At 33.9% G+C, this 18,080-nt stretch overlaps 1 protein-coding gene across 1 annotated transcript; it reads left to right on the top strand.

The window, feature by feature from the left end:
- The first annotated feature begins 3,015 nt into the window (after positions 1–3,015).
- Positions 3,016–11,285, top strand: LOC105817135 (potassium voltage-gated channel subfamily D member 2-like). Its single transcript, XM_012652766.1, has 5 exons — positions 3,016–3,042; positions 3,660–3,755; positions 4,639–4,731; positions 7,578–7,822; positions 9,466–11,285. Exons 2-5 carry the CDS (start codon positions 3,714–3,716, stop codon positions 9,641–9,643), a joined length of 558 nt encoding a protein of 185 aa, XP_012508220.1. The 5' UTR covers positions 3,016–3,042; positions 3,660–3,713; the 3' UTR covers positions 9,644–11,285.
- Positions 11,286–18,080: the final 6,795 nt, after the last annotated feature.

Below are 18,080 nucleotides of genomic sequence, written 5' to 3'. Positions count from 1 at the left end.
TGTTGAAAAAATGTGATTTCATAACAAGATGGACCAATAACTTTCCTCAATCTACCTCTTACCTTATGTAGAAGAAGTTTTCCCATTGAAGGAAATCCCTACCTCAATGGTGTTTTGCTTATAGATCTTTCTCTGACTCCCAGCCTCTGTTCCAGAAAATACACTGTAAAGTTTATATAATGTCATTTGGGGTAATTAAAAATCAATTTACTTGCTAAAGACCTTTGCATTCCACTGCATACTAGCTTCTGAATGCTCTACAACAAAAGAGTTCCATGTCAAATTGGTTTGAGAAAAACTGCGTGCTGTATCCCCCTCTGATCGTCACACTGAATATCTGCAATACAGTGTGTTGTGAGGAACCCACCAGCAAAGAAACTTCAACATCTCAGCATTTCCCAGCCTTTTCCTGGCCACAAAACTAGTGGTTTGCTTCATCTGGTTGGTTTAGATTTTACCCATTACACTTGGGAATTCCTTGGAACCAACTTTGACAAACCCTGCTGAGATTAGATGATTAGGCAAAACAGTGTTTATGAAGAATTGAGATGCGTAAGAAAAAGGTGTTTATTGGACAAATAATAATTTTTCCAAACACAATCAGTATTTAAGGCAAATAAATAATTTGAAAATAACTGCAAAGCTTTTTTTTTTTTACAGTGACAATGTAAACTTTATTTTTAATTAAAATGTTGGAAGCATCTTACTTTCCATACAGGCTAAGGTAAAATATTTACTGAAACCTTACTCTAGTTGCTGGTACTTTGCCAAGAAGTTATATTTCCTACAGGGGTGGGGGTGAGGGACTGAAAGGAATACATTTCCTTTTCAGCAGCGGATACTTTCTTTTAACCTCCCAATTGCTCTGTCAGAGTTGCCAAGATTGTCATACTGAGTGGGTCAGAAGTAAAGTGATTTTCTAAAATATCTCTGTAAAATAATTTCCCTCAATTACCTGCTGGAACCAAAGATATAATCACAGGTCATAAATGCTGGCATTCAACAGACATTTGTTGTGATTTTCCACAAGACCAATTAAACCAATTAGCTCATACAGAATTGTAGTAAAGTGAAAGAAAAGGCATGATTGAAATTGAGGTGGAAGGTTCTTTTTCTAACACAGTACGTGACTCAGCAAAAATAGTCATTCTGTCTCTAAAACAACTTCTTTTTCCCTAAGCTTAGAACTACTTCTGCGGTAATGATTGACACCATATGTAGGCTTTCCATTTTATGATGAGAAATATATGTCATTTTACTTTGCTGGATAGTACTTTTGGTTAATGTGTATGTCTTACTAATGAAAGAAAGTGCTATTTCCCAGTGCTGTTGCTAAATGCTTGCAGAATGACAGAGATGAAACCAGTAACTATTATGTACCCAATATTATTACATACCGTTGTCACAAATGGAAGAGAAAAACAGAGAGGAAAGAAAGGAGGGAGGGAGGAGTAGAAGGGAACCAATAAAGGAAATGAATGTTCTAGATCAAAGAGACTTTGGGACTGAAATTTCAACAATAATCCCTTTCCAGCAACCAATATGTAAATTGCTTATACCTGAATTATTAGGTCAATTCTAAGTAATTTCCAAATGTGCTTGTCACTTGCCATTGTTTTATTGAGTCTGGCCTGAATTCTTGGCTTGGCAGCACAGCTTTTGAAGTTAAAAATGTTTTTACCTTCCAACTTCATTCTCTAGTATTGTCTCAGTATTTTGAGTGATCTAAACATTATACTGCCAAAAAAGAATGAGATTTGTCTATTTTTCCCATCACTTATAAATACGATCTTTGCACAAAGCATTATTTCAACCTAGAATCAGCACACAGGAAGAATAAATTTAGGAAGGAAGGGAGAAGGGGTGGAGTTAAAGCCAGATGATATCTTAATGCTATTTTGAGAGTTTTAAACATCTCAGTGCTACTCTCAAATGATGTGGGTGAAAGGGCATTTTGGTACAAAAATTTGGGAGAGAAATTCGGTAAAACCTATTAAACAAAATACATACACATACACGCACACACTTTGATCCAGGAATAACTCTGCTTCCAGAAATTTGTCATGCAGGTAAGTTCATCATGATGTTCAAAGCAGGCAGCATTGTTTATAGTAGCAAAAGATGCTTTAAAAATTAATTGGTAGTTGGCCTGCTAAATAAATGATGCTTCACTCACACAGTGGTGTATTATACATCCATACAAATGAGGTGGATCTATATATGGATATATGGAAGGAGTTCCAAGATATAGTAAATGAAAACAACTAAATGCAGAAAAGTATGAGGAATATTCTCCTGTGTAATAATATATATGTACATACATAGGAATATATGCACTTGCTTTTTCTATGATTAGAAAATTTCTAAGAGGATTCCCTAGACGTATTACCAGTGGTTAACTCTGAAGCATAAAAGGGGGATGGCTCCAGGGTCAGAGACACTTGTTTGCATGTATTTTTGTAGTATTAAATTATTGTCGTGTATTTACATTTTTCATTTTAAAAATCTAGATAATTTTAAAATTTTTATTAAAAAGAGCATTCCAGGACTTGAGACTAAAGATAGTACTGATCTGGGTTGTTTATGGGAAAAGAAGGAGTCTGTAGGATAGGCTTACAAGAACTTCTTATGTAAGCCATCCCAGTTGCTTTTTACATACGCTTGCAATCCAGGTAATACCAATAGAATGGTCAACAAAACAGGGCTCATCAAGAAATGTAACCAGACTCATTCCATGACCATCTAAATACAGACATACAACAGCAGTTATATAGTAGAATAATAGAATACCAGAAATCTAGCTAAACAGCCAGTTTGCTCAGCACTGTGACTTTGACTATCTCACTATAACCGAACAATTGAACTGGCCACCCTTAACCCTTTAATTTGAAGGACATTGTCTATGCAAAAAATGCTTTAAAAATTAAAAATAATGTAAAAATCTCTCTGGATAGGCCCATTATGTTCTTCATTTCAACTAATTCAGAGTGAAATAGAAATCAGGTGAGTATACAGTTGTGTGGACCTGTGCCAGTAGACAAAGCAGATAAATTCAGGGATATTTTTAGAGAGCTCACATTGATAGCGTGGGATCTACGTTGGCTAATTTAGCGGGATAATTGCAAAAATAAAATTTTATATTTGAGAATGCCGATACAGATGAATAGTGGTTCTTCTGAAAAAAAGAAAGAAAAAAATAAAGGCAAATGGTTCCCGGAACTTAGTTACTAATTTTAAAAAGAACATTAGTTTAAATGAAAAGGTGTTGGCGGCCGGTTTGCTCGGCTACTGGCCTTCATTTCATTAAGTTTCTCAGATTGGGATAAGTGAAAATATGAGTAAAGTAATAGTGCTGTTTTTCTCTTGTCACAATTGAGAGAACCTATAATGAAATAATTTGATCTTACTGTAAAGGTTTAATTACAATTCTTAAATGCATAACCCAGCTCAAAGGTAGTTCATTGGTCTTACTAATAAATGTTAATTAAAATAAAGCACTGAAAAAGGGTAGAGGGATAATGTTCAGTAGTTATGTGTGAAAAGCTGGCTTACTTTTAAAAATACGTATGCTGATGTTAGGATCATACAAGAGTGCGATCACTGTTTTCAGAAAACAATTTGTAAGTATTAACAGGACATTCATTTTTCTTCTCCTGTAGAAAGCTAGACTTGCCAGGATCCGGGCTGCCAAAAGTGGAAGTGCAAACGCTTACATGCAGAGCAAACGGAACGGTTTACTCAGTAATCAGCTGCAGGTACCACAGGCACTTCACTTTTCCTTAATGTTCAATTGATTGATGTCATATTGATTTAGCTCTGCTTAACCGTATAATTTTATTGTGGGTAATTATGACAATGGCTACGGAAACAACAAAACTGTCACTTTTTATAACTTGACCCCATACATTCCAGTTGTCTGTAGCAGGTTAGAAACTGGGCTATGAAATCCTGTCAGTGAATCATGATTCTTATTCACATCAGGCAATATTTCTGCTCTCTCACATTATTAACATGGGGAAGGTAGAAATGTTCTATAATTCAAATTTCTAATTCTTTTTTATTTCAAAACTACATATGTTCCTTAAAGTTCATTTGGGTGGGAGGTTTGTGCGGGTGGGTGATACATGTCTCATTTCACTTTTCACTGGAAAAGAAACATCATTCAGTGTTAGGACTGTCACACAGCATGAAATACAATTTGAGAAACTTTGTTTTTACCTGAAAACTTTCCTTTAATATTTAAGATTCTAATCATCTTTACTTCGAAAATAGCTTTTATATAAGGTAAGCATGGTAGTGGCTTGAGGATTTTCTAAGTACTGGGTTAAATTTTATCATCCAAAGATAATGGCTGATGGCTTACAAAGGTAGTTGGTAGTTGAATGAGTAAAAGAGATTTAAATTTTCAATTCAGGGAGGTATGTCTAAAAGGCCAGACTGCTAATTTGATGAAAATGTAAATGCTGATCATCCAACTTAAAAGGTGAGTGCACATTTATTCCTCTTTACTTAAAAAAAATAAAATGTCGCCATTTAATCTCAGAGAATAGGCCTGATCTCTCTGTGGAAATGTGTAGCTGAGGTTCTCGTTGTTTGCAAATAAAATAGAAAGCTCTTCTGTCTTCTCTTTGTTAACAGTCCTCAGAGGATGGGCAGGCCTTTGTTAGCAAATCCTTCTCTAGCTTTGAAACCCAGCACCACCACCTGCTTCACTGCCTGGAAAAAACCACGGTAAGGAGACAGCACAACTGCTTTTCTCTGCCCTCTGACAGTGATTCCATTTGCTTTTCTGCATACTTAATGTTTCTGAGCATGTCTGCATTCCTGGAAAATATGCTAAATAACAAACAAACCCAAAATCCACAATATTTGAAATTACTTTGAATGACTATAGTGACATTTCAACTTGCGAAGTATTTTACGGACTTATTTAAGATGTTTTATCCTTAAGTTGCTATCTTAACTCTAGTTTAAAGTATCAGTTAATGGCAGATGGAAAATTGTCTTCCAATAGTAAGTCCTATAAAATATCATTTCTTTCTGATTCTTTAAATGCTGATCAAGAAAGAAAAAATAATGAAGTTCAAGTGTTCCTGACATCTGGATAAAGAGAATGTATTGATAGTAGTAACAACCATAACAAAAAAAAATAGAGAATAAAGGCACATAAGCACTTCTTTCATTCATAGGTATAATAAGTAGAGATAGATAAGAAAAATTATCCATTCTCACAAGAAAAATGGCACCTGTAATCACTGCTATGCTCCAGGGTGCTGAGCAGTGAGTCTGCATTGCTCCACTTTGAAGCTCTCAGTCAGGCCCAGTTGACTTGAGCGAAGACACCCATTTCTTAGCTAGCTTGTCACTAGAGGTCGCAGATTGTGATGATCGCAGAGCAGAACAAAACGTTTGCCACATGTGATCAGGTCAGCTCACGCACTTATCAGAGATGGTTATTTGTATTCTGAATTCTAATATATTGCCCATTCTTTTTATTTATTTACCAACAGTCATTCAACAAATACGTATTACTTGCCTACTATGAGCCCACCAGTGGGCCAGATACAAGATACACCATGAAATCAAGTGTGGCTCTGTCACCATCAAGCTTCCATTTATGGAACAAAACACAAAGCAGGGCTGTTACTGGAGAAGGGCTCCATGGATGGGGCAAAGAGGGCAGGGCCATGAGGGGACCAGCCAGGCAAGGCTTCCTGGAGGAACTTGAGTTAAGACCTGGAGGGTGACAAGGAGTGAGTTAGGCAAAGAAATGAAGGGGCTGACAGGTCATATAAGTACTTGAAGAAACCCAGAACTTGTCCTAATAGGGAGTGAGAGAATTTGAGGGTGACCAGAAGGAGAGAGGGTAGCACAAGAGAAGACAGAGAGAAAGACAGTGTCCAGATAATGTTAGGCTTTGGAGGCATGTGAACAATTTGATCTTTGTCTCATAGAAATTATTTATGAGTTTTAAAGAGGGTAGTCACATGATTACATTTGCATTTTCAGATAAAGACATAGACAGGTCTAATACCTATTAGGATAACTCTTGGAAAGTAAAATGATACACTAATGATAGAATGTATTTATCCCTTTTTCTTTTATTTTCTTTTTTTCACTATTTTACCATTCAGGACTTTCTTAAAATTAAAAAACTACTCAACACCAACTAATATAGTTTAAATTGAGCTACCTAGAAAAGTATATGATAACCAATAACAGAATAACTTCTGCACTTCCAGTCGCTGATGAGATAAATTAGAATCTCATGCATTCTAACTTGCATTATGTGTGTGAAATATGCATTGTAAGAGAAGAAAACAGATTATAAATCCTTTGTGAACTACTTTTTCTCTAAAATTTAATACTTAACGTGAAATTTTGTCTGATCGTATTACTCTCTGAACTTGAAGCAGTAGAATGTTAAATTTCATTTATTTCAAAATGCTTATCTCAGCAAAGAAATGACAAAATGAGTAACTAAAACAATCTATTTCTTATTAGCCAGTGAATTGCTCCAACTGTTTTATTAATATTTTGGGACGAGGGATGGTTAAGTGGAATTTGGTAGGTGCAACACCTGCCATTATAAGACTATTCCAACCCTCCCCCCAACCCCCCACCACAAAAATAGTAATTAAAGTCATTCTCTAGTAATTCAGACCAAAAATGTTTTCCCTTACACTTCTGGGGTAAAATTCATGCATAGGCATTTTAGGAGGCAATTTTTCACTATACATTTTAAAAGCAAAATTTATACTGTGTTTCTATAAAATATGGTATGTGAAATGATGCCTATTACTGTTTGCTACTGGGCTGGCAGTTAGAAAATAAGTGTGGAAGAACCCTGAGTGCAGACAGATACAATGAACACAGCCAGTGATGTATTATAATGATATGAAAAAGGCCACAAAAGTTCAGTGCTAACACCCTCCAGGTCAAACATAAAGTGACACATTTTGCAGATAATTGTACTTTACTTATTTACCTAATAAGTCATATTTTTCTATATACTGAGGATTTCAAAGAAGCATCTAAAGTAATGGACAGTGTCTTAGGTATCTCATTTTCTAATTAAAAAATGTTTTCAATTCTATGTGAAAATATTTGCTAACACAGAAAGGATAATCTAATTTGGAACATTCTATTAAAATAGTCTCTTTTCCATAACTTCAATCTGTGTAAAAGAATAAAGACAGTGTGAATTTACAAATTCCTTGTGATTATTATCTATATTCATTTTTAAGGATTTTTTCCTTTAATTTATAATTTCAGATTTTACATTTAAATTAATAAATTATATTTCAAGGTAAAGTTAGTCTGTGAATGGATTGCCATCAGCCTGCAGATGCCAATCTCTAGATCTAACTTAATAGACTTTATTTCCACACAAATGACAACAAGAAGTGGTTTTGACATTCTAATCTTTATGAAAATGGTCCTAGTTAACCACCGGATCAAATCTAACTATACCTGGACATATTTGAGTTTTAAAAATAAAACGATGCATTTCCTTTTTTAAAATTAAAAAATGTGTTTCTCTGCTTTCTTCACATTTTCTTACAACTATGGAACAGAACCACGAGTTTGTGGATGAACAAGTCTTTGAAGAAAGCTGCATGGAAGTTGCAACTGTTAATCGTCCTTCAAGTCATAGCCCCTCTCTGTCTTCACAAGGAGTCACCAGCACTTGCTGTTCACGACGACACAAAAAAACTTTCCGCATCCCAAATGCCAACGTATCAGGAAGCCATCGAGGCAGTGTGCAAGAACTCAGTACGATTCAGATCAGATGTGTGGAGAGAACACCTCTATCTAACAGGTACCTGAGATTAACCTGTGCTTGTTCCCAGGGCACTTCTGCAGTCATGTTGCAACCACTAACATCTAAATCCCAGCTCCCAGGGTTTAGAAAGAAACAAAACTTATACTGTAACAAGTAGGAAAATGGATTGACTGGCATATCCATTAAGGGTCAAAAGTATCAGAATTAAAAGAGTAGAAAGAAGAAAAGATCAGGCACACACAAATGTTTTTATCTTTTCAACTCCACAACTTTTTCTCCCTTGAGTAAGGATTTCTATACTCAGGAGCCCCCTATGTAAACTTAAATATCTTAAAATGATAATCAACACTATTATAATGAAATAGATATATGGAATTGAGACCAATATGGTCGAAAATTATTCAACAGCAGCTAAAAATATATCAACACATTCAATGCAACAGTGAACATTAAAACTCCACCAATGCAAATCTTTTTTTATCAATACACAATTTTGATCATAAAGATTTTCTTTGGCCACGTCAAACACGAAAACCTAATACAAAAACAGATAAGTGAAATACTAAAATTGTTTACCTCTGGCTAATGTATGAATAATTTAAGCAAAATTTTCGAATTGATATTTTGCCTTTACTTGTCTTTATTTACGGTTTGTTTTTACAACAAACATACATGTAATAAAAAGTAGTATATTTAAATCATGTCATTAAAAAAATCAATTTCTACCAAAATAATTTTACTTTGCTCTTTAAATTGAACACACATTTTTAGAATGACAGTCTGTAAATTTAGTCCTACTTCTTTGTTGGCATCCAACAATATTTGTTGAAAACCTAGATGAGATTCTGCATTTAGGCTATGTTGATTTATGTAAATTGGATTTCTGTGGGACAAAAATGTTAAAATTTAGAGCAATGAGACTTCTGTCTTTAGGCTATTTTACCTCTGCATTGTTTTACATCCATTACAAACTGAAGTAGAAAATGGAGAAGTGCTTAGAAAGAAAATCTTAGGACATAAACATTTTAATTAAGTTTTCCATGAAAATAAAATAATTAGTTTTAATCTCTGCTTTATATCCTTTTTTCTCCTTTCTCCTTTATCCCCTTCCCCACATAGAGTATAAAATTTATGCATGGAGTATAAAATTTACCACTTAGAAAACCCTGAAGTATTAAATCATAATAGCTAATTTTTTTGGTTCCTTAACATGTGGTCATCACTCAGTTGAGAGCTTTAAGGGAATTATATATCCCCAAACATGAAAATAAAAAGATCCTGTGGTCAAAAAAATTAAGAAATCCATAGGATGTGACCCTCTCATAATCACTTCTCAAACCTTTCGAGGTCCTGTCTTAAAACTATTTTACTTCGCCCAACTCAGCCTGTCCAAATATAACCTAGTCCTCTTTCTTTCTTGCATTTTTGTAGAATATGCTTTGAGAAACACTTGATTGAACCAAATTAAGCTGGCTTTTAGAAATGTATTTAATACTAGTTTACTGACTAATGTTCACCTTAATATATATTAAGATTTGGCATTCAATTATTTTAAATTATGGTAAATTTTCTTAGACATTTAGAATGTCATTTATAAGCATTAAAACATGCATTCCTCAGTTGTATGAAAAAAAATTAGGTAAACAACTTACTTTCTTAAATCTATTCTTTTTCATCAGCCGATCCAGCTTAAATGCCAAAATGGAAGAGTGTGTTAAACTAAACTGTGAACAACCTTATGTGACTACAGCAATAATAAGCATCCCAACACCTCCAGTAACCACACCAGAAGGAGATGACAGGCCAGAGTCTCCTGAATACTCAGGAGGAAATATTGTCAGAGTGTCTGCTTTGTAAGACAATTGGAATAAGATCTAAGAAAATTTGAGCTCTGGCTGTGGAAAGAATTTCAATGTAGAAGAAAGAAGAAACAGTAAACCTTTTGCAGATTAAGGCGGCAAAGCAAGAAGGTTGGTAGTGAAACAAAAAACAAAACTTCCAAACTTGAGGATGTGAATAAAATCACCAAATGGCATTTCTAGACAGAGTTTGACCTGTTATACAGAGGAATATTCTGTGGCCCTTGGACTTTGTGAATGAGCACAATGAAATGCCGCCTATTGATGCTTCTTGTGATCAGAACTCTTTTTTAATAAAATAAATGAAATAAATCTTTGAACATAATGTTCCAGTTGAATGCAAAACAAAAAAATATGGAAAACATTTTGATAAAAATTTTTCCTGTTAAAACCATGAACATTGGCTATGATGAAGATTATTACATATGAAAAAAAAAAAAAACTCATACAACACATTTGTATTGACTGAAGGAAACCATCATAATGCATGCTAGAATTCTTTGGAGCAGTGATCTCAGTTTCCTTATGTTGTCTTCAGAATAGGCATGATAAACTATAATTGTAGAAAGGGGGAATTTCTGTGCACTTACAAAAAGCTGATTGTTCATGTTCCATGGTGGGCTGTGCAAACAAACTCCTTTTAGAACTGCAGTATTTCTCATGGGGATGCTTATTAGTAAACCTAAAGTGTTCAGATAGTTCAGTATTAATTATTGTTTAACCTTGTACCTAGATACTGTTACAACTGCAATAATTCATTGTATACCTGTTGTATCAGGATTCAGGATTTTTTGTTATTGTATTTTCCAGATCTTTATAGATACAGTAAGAGCCACATTCATAGAAAAACTTCTAGTGCGGCCAAGTTTTAGGTAACTTTTTAATCCAAAACTGTTGTGCCATAAATGTTTTTCAGTAATATTCTTTGGTCCAGTGTGTTCCTGTGACAGTGCATTATCTGTTCCTGTATTTCTACAGCACCTTTCTATTGAGTTTATTGTCATCAACGTTTACTGTAGTTCAGATGACTTTCCTACTTTTGTATTCCCCAACAAATTATCTTGTAAGTAGATTATCAGCAATCCCCTTGTCAAAAACTAGAAAAAAAAGGAGTTGACATCTACGAATTATCTCTAACGTCTTTGTTGTTTATGAAAAAGCCCCTATACTGGATATATCACTATGTGTTTCATGAAAAGAGTTGTCTGGGACTAATATCACAGGATCGGTGATCTCAGAATCTTACTTGCTGTATTATTTATTTTACTTTAGATCTTGAATACATTTTGAGAATAACTAATGTGAATTGAAATGTAGAGACAAACTGGAGTGCTTCATGTAGCAATATTTGATGAAAGCATGCTTTCTACTCCATTCAGGAAGGCAGCACAAATTTATCTCAGAAAGCTTCCTGTGTATTGCAAAGTGCAATTTTCTCCACTAAATCAGGAGGACAGGAGTTCGATGATGCAAAATTGATCTCTATGTACATTTAAGTGAAAAGTCTTTATACCTTTTCACCCTTAAAATATATCAGCAGACATGTCTGCACGTGACAGTGTAAAAGAGTTTAATGTCAAATGCAAAGTTTTTGTTCATTCCAAGCCACCACTGTAAGGAATAAAGCTTAGCTTCTGTACATGAAAAGAGTTAATAATTATCCCCCTATTATAGAGATTTTAAAATACTTATCATAATTTATCATGAAAAGGGATTAATCCAAACATTTTCACGTAAAGCCAGAAATTGTTGCTTCCCATTTCTAGAATAGCTTCTAGAACAGTGCTGTGCACACAGTAGATCTTAATAAACATTTGCTGAGTGAAAGTAAGATAAACTCAATTATCTCTTGGGAAGAACTGGCTTAATCCTAGTTTGTCTTTTAAAAAGTTACTAATCTTCCAGCAGCGCGAATATTAACAATTATATTAACACCTGCCTCATGTCACTTTACGCTTCTAGAGCAAATGTCTAGTGAATCTTCTTTGATGGCATTTATTGAAAACTTTTTAAAAAGTAGACTAAGAAAACCACAATCAGGAATACTTACATCTTTTGATTCCCAATGAGAAGTTCTATTTTTCATGTTCTTGATATTACATAAAAGAAAATGAAGTTAGGTTATTTTCGTTGACAATTCTGCGTCCTCTGTTGATTTATCACTTATCCAAAATTATTCATTTCTTTAGACTTTTGGAAAAGAAAAAAAATTTTGATGTTTTAGGTGATTTAAAAATATACTGTGTTGGTGGTGAATGACTATTGATGACTGTGTTAAGTGCATCTGTATCGTAAGTGAAATGTAATTATTTCTGTGTACCATATGGAGTAACTAAGGTCATTGTTTTTGACAATTTTGTTTAAAATTCATATATCTTATTTCAAAGGATAGCATAATACCTGCATTATGCTGGAAAAAAAATAGATCTTTGGAGAATACTTAAATAAAACATGTGCATGCTTGAACAGGACAACATGGTTGACTGCTGCCCTATTTTCTTAAACGTCATTTCTTTCTAAAATCTAGGATGTGCCGCTCTCATAACACACATGTGAGAGAACCCTGTAACACAACTCAAAGAATCTGACAATTGGAAGTAATGCTTAAATCTCATCTAAATGGGTGGAGACAGTAGCTTTCTGACAACAATAGGAATTTAGGCAGAGACTTTTAACAGAAAAGTTAATGGCATTTAAGTAAGGCCAGTCCCTGAACCTTATATACTTCTGAACTACCACTACATATGTTAAGCAAAGAGAAGTTCTAAGATTATAGCTTTGGTCAGAATTCAACTAAATTCTCAATCAAAGGCTTTTTTTCTCTATCTAGGAAAACAGGGTGATTTATTTGTCTAGCTATATGTGTATCCATATTTATTCATAGATTTTATTCATTTTTTTAAAATATGCATATACTGATATTTGCTCTTCAATATCCTAGGGAGGACAAAAAGGAAGAATGTTAAGAGTTTATTAGAAGATGGAAAAAGACAAAGTAAATTACTTAGTATCGAGACCGACTTTAACTAGTGCTATATATGTTCCTCTTGGTGGATAGTCTCTATGTTTTCTTGTTAATTCTTTTCATTTATAGCCCTTGATTTATTGAGGTGTCAATTCTGCATTAACAAGTGCAACACGTCTCCCTATTCCTTCAACTTCGTCACAATGTTGGCTTAGAAATAGCCTCTGAGGAGTTGTTATAATGTCTGCCAGTAACACTGCTCAAAAGAATAAAAAAGGGTTCTTGATATCAAATTGATGACTCCTCAGAGATTCACGAGAGAGGCATCTCCTCTTCCCTACAGTGTTATTAAGGTGTTTGTTTTATTAACTCACAGGTACAGGAATGGTTATTGCTCTTCACTGTACATACTTAATCAGAGATTTCAACACAATTATGTAGGCACGCAGTATTTATTTTTTTTAAATGAAGATTTAAATTGTATCTACACCAGCTGGTTATGTCTGGATAGTAAAACATTCTTTGAAGAGTTTGATTTTTCAATCTAAGGAATTATTAATTGTGAACAGCAAGTTTGCCTAAGACAATTATAAAATGTATTTATTGCAAGAGATTTTTAATTGGACACAATATTAGATCCATATCATACCTTCTAATCATCCTTACTGTCCTCTTTGCCTTTTCCCTCCTTTCACTTCAAGCGCTAATTATTATTTTAGCAGATTATTGTCTCCCTTTCCCTAACTATTATTTTCTCTGGTTTTTCTATGGAAACCATTAGGTTACTTTATGTTCTTTCTACAAACAACTCAATTTATTGAATGCATATGATGGGCCAGACATGGTGATAGGTGCTAAAGAAATAGAGATTAAGAAACCAGATCAAATCCTCAAGGAATTATATAGTAGAAAATAGCTCAAAATACTCTCTGTCTCACACGCTACTCATAATCTTACACTCCAATTTTCTCCTTTCTGCTGTATTTACAGTCACTTTTCTACTTCAATCTCCCGAAAACATCTCTTCAACAGAGGTTACACAAACACGTTGCTCTTTAAAGTACTTTCTAAAATGTTTTCATCACATCATTAAAATCCTCTTTCTGTATGCAATGGTTTCCTTTCTCTGGGGGAGAGCAGGGACAGGGTACATGAGTCCCTAGCTGCCTCGAGAAAGAAAAAGAAACAAGTCAAGATAAAACAAACCAAAAAGGAGGCAGAGCTTCATGTTTATGGTTTGATCATGGGTAAAAAAAAATAAAAACCAAAAAATTTTAAAAAACTAACCTTTCCCCAAGCATCCACTCCACCTTCCCTATTATAGTTGTGGAGAACGTGAAGAAAGTTTTTAAAATAGTTTTGCAGGAGGAGTGACACACAATGCTGCTGTGAATCCTAACACATCTCAAATTAGCTCATCTGATTAATCCTATAAAATATCTGAGAGGATGGGACAAAAGAGCAGTGCGTCTAAAAAGGAAGGTAAGTATCTAATCAAGGGCACTCACCAAAAAGGTGGACCTGGTTGGTCCATATTAATTCCAAAGCATGAGGATGGCTGAAGAAGGATATTGAGTGGATGGGTAACAAAGATTTGTAGAGAGGTTTGGAGGAACCCTGGAAGACAAGAGTAGGAGGTTGGCAAGCAGAGAGGCATCTTTGGGCTTTGATTCTAATCGACGATCTAGCGTTTTTTAGTTTGGTTTAGATTAATTTAATTCCTTTGTTATAGCTACAAATTGCAACACCAAAATATATTTATCTTAACCTATTACCTGTTTTTAATAGTTACGCACCCATAGATTGCTCAGAGATCTCCTAGACTCCCTGCACAACAGAGAACAGAACCCATAAAGTAGTAGAATAAGCAAGTGGCACTAAGAAATGTGCAAGGGAGTTGAAAGAGCCAAGACTGAATGGACCTCAAATTGGGTAGATGGATTCATTAAATTTCCCAAAGACACTTTCTTGAGGAAGCAGAAGATTTTATATCAGAGGACATAATTTCAAAAGTAACAATTGTCATGTGCATCACAATTTTACGTAGGAATCAGTCTGAATTTGTATTATCTCTGTTCCCAGCTAACCTGATAAAAAAATCAATGTAAAACCACAGAAGTAAAATTGCAATGAACCATTTCAATATACAGCTTCTTTCTTCAATAGATTCAGTGAGTGCTAAATAATGATGATTATAACAATCATGCAAAGATAACAGTAATAATGACTGCTAACTTCATTGGGTCTCAAATATGTGGCAGGCACTGTGCTAATGACTTCACATGTACCAATCCATTAGGTAATTGTATTAGCCATATGCTCTGTTGAGAAAACTTTTAACACTGAAAATTTGGAGTCTGGATTCTCCTAATTTAGCTAATATAAAATTTTAAATTAAATCATGTATTTCTGTGATAGAATTCTATTGTGTAGAATATTGATGTTATTTCTTTTTTTAAACTAAAATAGAAATTAAAGGAAATGAGGGAGGGAATGCAGAGGAAAGCCTGGTTATGTCCACACTACTGTCCTTATCAAAGACAGTCAATTTTTCTCCCCATTTTCTTTGGGCCAACATTTTTTCCTGTCTTGAAAAGTGCACTGATAATAACTGCTTCTTGATTGACTATTGGTATATTAAAATACAATAAAATCTACCAAAGAAATATATTACTGTCCTAATTGACAAAGATTTTTCCAACAACTCCATGTCAGTACAGTATACACATTTAGTTAATTTTCCAGGAACAGAGATAATTATGTGTTAGAGCATCTACTGTTTCTCATTTGCTCCCTTTTTTGAAAAAGATCTGCCAAAATTTTCAAGGTTGTTTATCAGGGCAGTGGTTATAGCCTGCAGCATCTAATTGGCCCACAGTCCAAGTCTTGGAGGCTAATGATAATGAAACAGAAATATTTTGGAATTAATATCAATAACCACAATTCCCATCCTTCATTATCTTTTGTATCTTCCTAAATTCTTGCAGGCAAAAATTTGAGAGGATGACAGCAAAGTGCCTATTGGCATTTAATAACACTTGCAAAACAAGGTGCAGAGATATTCAGATAGGCAAAATAACTGCATAATTCAGTATCCCAGATTAATATTATGCAATTAAAAATGTTCTTGGATTTTTCCATCCTCACAAAAAATTCCAAAATTTTTCTCTAGGTCGTTGATATTTTTTATTTGTTTCTCATAAAATAAAAAGCTTCAATAAAGGTGTAAACACAGACATTTGATTTATTCAGAACTGTAGAAAATTTAATGTACCATTTAAAATGGTACTTGGGCTATAACTACTTGCCATAAAACTTCTTCTTTGGGTTTTATCCTTTGCTTGTTTTATGTTCCAAAATAACACTGGCCTATTAATAATATCTCTTTACCTTCCACTTCAATCTTTCCCTTCCTTCTTCTCAAATGGTAAATGCATTATTCATTTTAAGTATTAATATTGTGTCCAAAACTTTCTTTCCATGAAAAATTAAGGTGCAATCTTGATTAAAAAGATATGTATGGGAAAATTAATATTATGTATGGCTTACTGCTGTCAAACCCTGATAACAAATTATAAAAATTTGGTGAGGTAAATTATAGATTTGTAAAATTATAAAAATTATATTATAAAATAATAAAATTTCCCCAAATTATCATAGGGAAGGATAAAAATGTCTAATAATTAAAAAAAGACTAATGAAGTTTTGGTCAACGACAGAATGCATATATGAAGATGATCCCATAAGGTTATAATACTATGTTTTTACTGTACTTTTTCTGTTTAGATGTGTTTAGATACATAAATACTTACCACTGTGTCACAGTTGCCTCAGTATTCAGTACAGTAACATGTTGTACAGGTTTGTAGGCTAGGACCAAGAGGCTATACCAAGTATTAGCTGTGTAGTAGGCTGAACCATCTAGGTTTGTGTAAGTACACTCTATGATGTTCAAACAACTAGGAAATCACCTAAGGAAGCATTTTTCAGAAAGCACCCCTTTGTTAAGCAATGCTTGACTGTGTGTGTGTGTGCATGTATCATCAGACAGCTCCACTAGCGTCTAAAACAAAGTGCATTTATTCATTCAAATGTGCAGGAGTTCGCTAATGAGAGACTAAAGGGAGAAATGGAGCAGTGAGTGACTGGAAGAATCTGAAATCATATATCATTTGGAAAACACAGAGTTTGAAAGACCAGAAGAATTCAAATCATGTCAGTTTCTTTGGCTACCTTACCTAGAATTCATTTCAATGGCAAAGATACTGAGAATTTCGTCAAATTTTGCTGCAATTATTTGCTATTAGATGTAGACTTATGAATTGTGTAGGATCATCTGAAATTAATACAAGTCATTTCCCCCATCACCTATTTCCTCCAATTATAATAAACATCTCAACATAAATTTAGACCGAATGCTAAAATGATTATAACAAGTTCATTTTAGGAGAATGAGATTAAGGCCATAAGTCAAAAAGTGAGGGTATAATGCCTCAGTTTCTGTGTCTGAGCACCTCTGATTCTGACTGAACGTTTCTGTTGTTATTCCTGACTGTAGTCAAGGTTTAAATACAAATGAACCTTAGAATGACTACTGTTTATTTCTAACTAGTTGCACTTCTCTTCTCCATTTCTTCTCATATCTAAGAGAAAAATATACTCAATGCCCAAAACGTATCAAAAAAACCACAGCCTCAAGAGCTGTTTTTCTACATTATAAGAGAAAGCCAAACACGTAAGCTAACTTAGGCAGCCTGTGCCTTCCTCGTAATAGAAATATTTAAAGTAATATAATAAAAGTTCTTAGGAAATTTCTAGTACATACATTTTCATTTTTGATCATAGATTGCCATGTAATTTATGTAGATGTTTTGTTATAAAATCTCCTTCATGCCTCAAATAAAACTCAGGAAAGGAAACACGGGAGGAAATGGTGACCGCACACACACACACACACACACACACAGGTAGAATGTAGAGTTTCATTTATTTTACCATCTAATGAAAACAGAATTTTAATGAAACCTAAAAGAAAACTTTTTCTTGTCATAATCATTCTACCTTCCAGTTTTTTTCCTTTGTCAATTGTAGAAATCTATAATGTTGCTATCTCTAGGCTTTTAAGTGAATCTTCCTAGAAGTATCAAAAGTAGCAATCTTAAGATTACTAAATGGCATTATCTTTTTTCTAAATCATAAATACTTTAGCATACTTGAACCTGTATTAGCGAGTACAAGGAAGAAATAGGATAGCAGTGATTTTGAGAGCATATGTGGAAAAAGAGAAACTCATTGTTTGTTAACTTGAAAATGTATTGAGAATTTGTGTTTTTTTAGGTTGCTTTTTAAGTAAAGCAAGATATATGTATACATTATCTTCAAATGTAATCAATTTCTTAGGTAAATTTTTTTTAAACTTAAGGTAAATGTATCTGATAGTGGAATTATGAAAAGCAAATCATCCTTCTAT

This window comes from Propithecus coquereli, unplaced genomic scaffold, assembly GCF_000956105.1.
Source record: "Propithecus coquereli isolate 6110/MARCELLA unplaced genomic scaffold, Pcoq_1.0 Scaffold4, whole genome shotgun sequence".
NCBI classification, from domain to species: Eukaryota; Metazoa; Chordata; class Mammalia; order Primates; family Indriidae; genus Propithecus; species Propithecus coquereli.
Note: the sequence above shows the minus strand (reverse complement) of the source record. Positions and strands in the feature narration are given on the sequence as shown.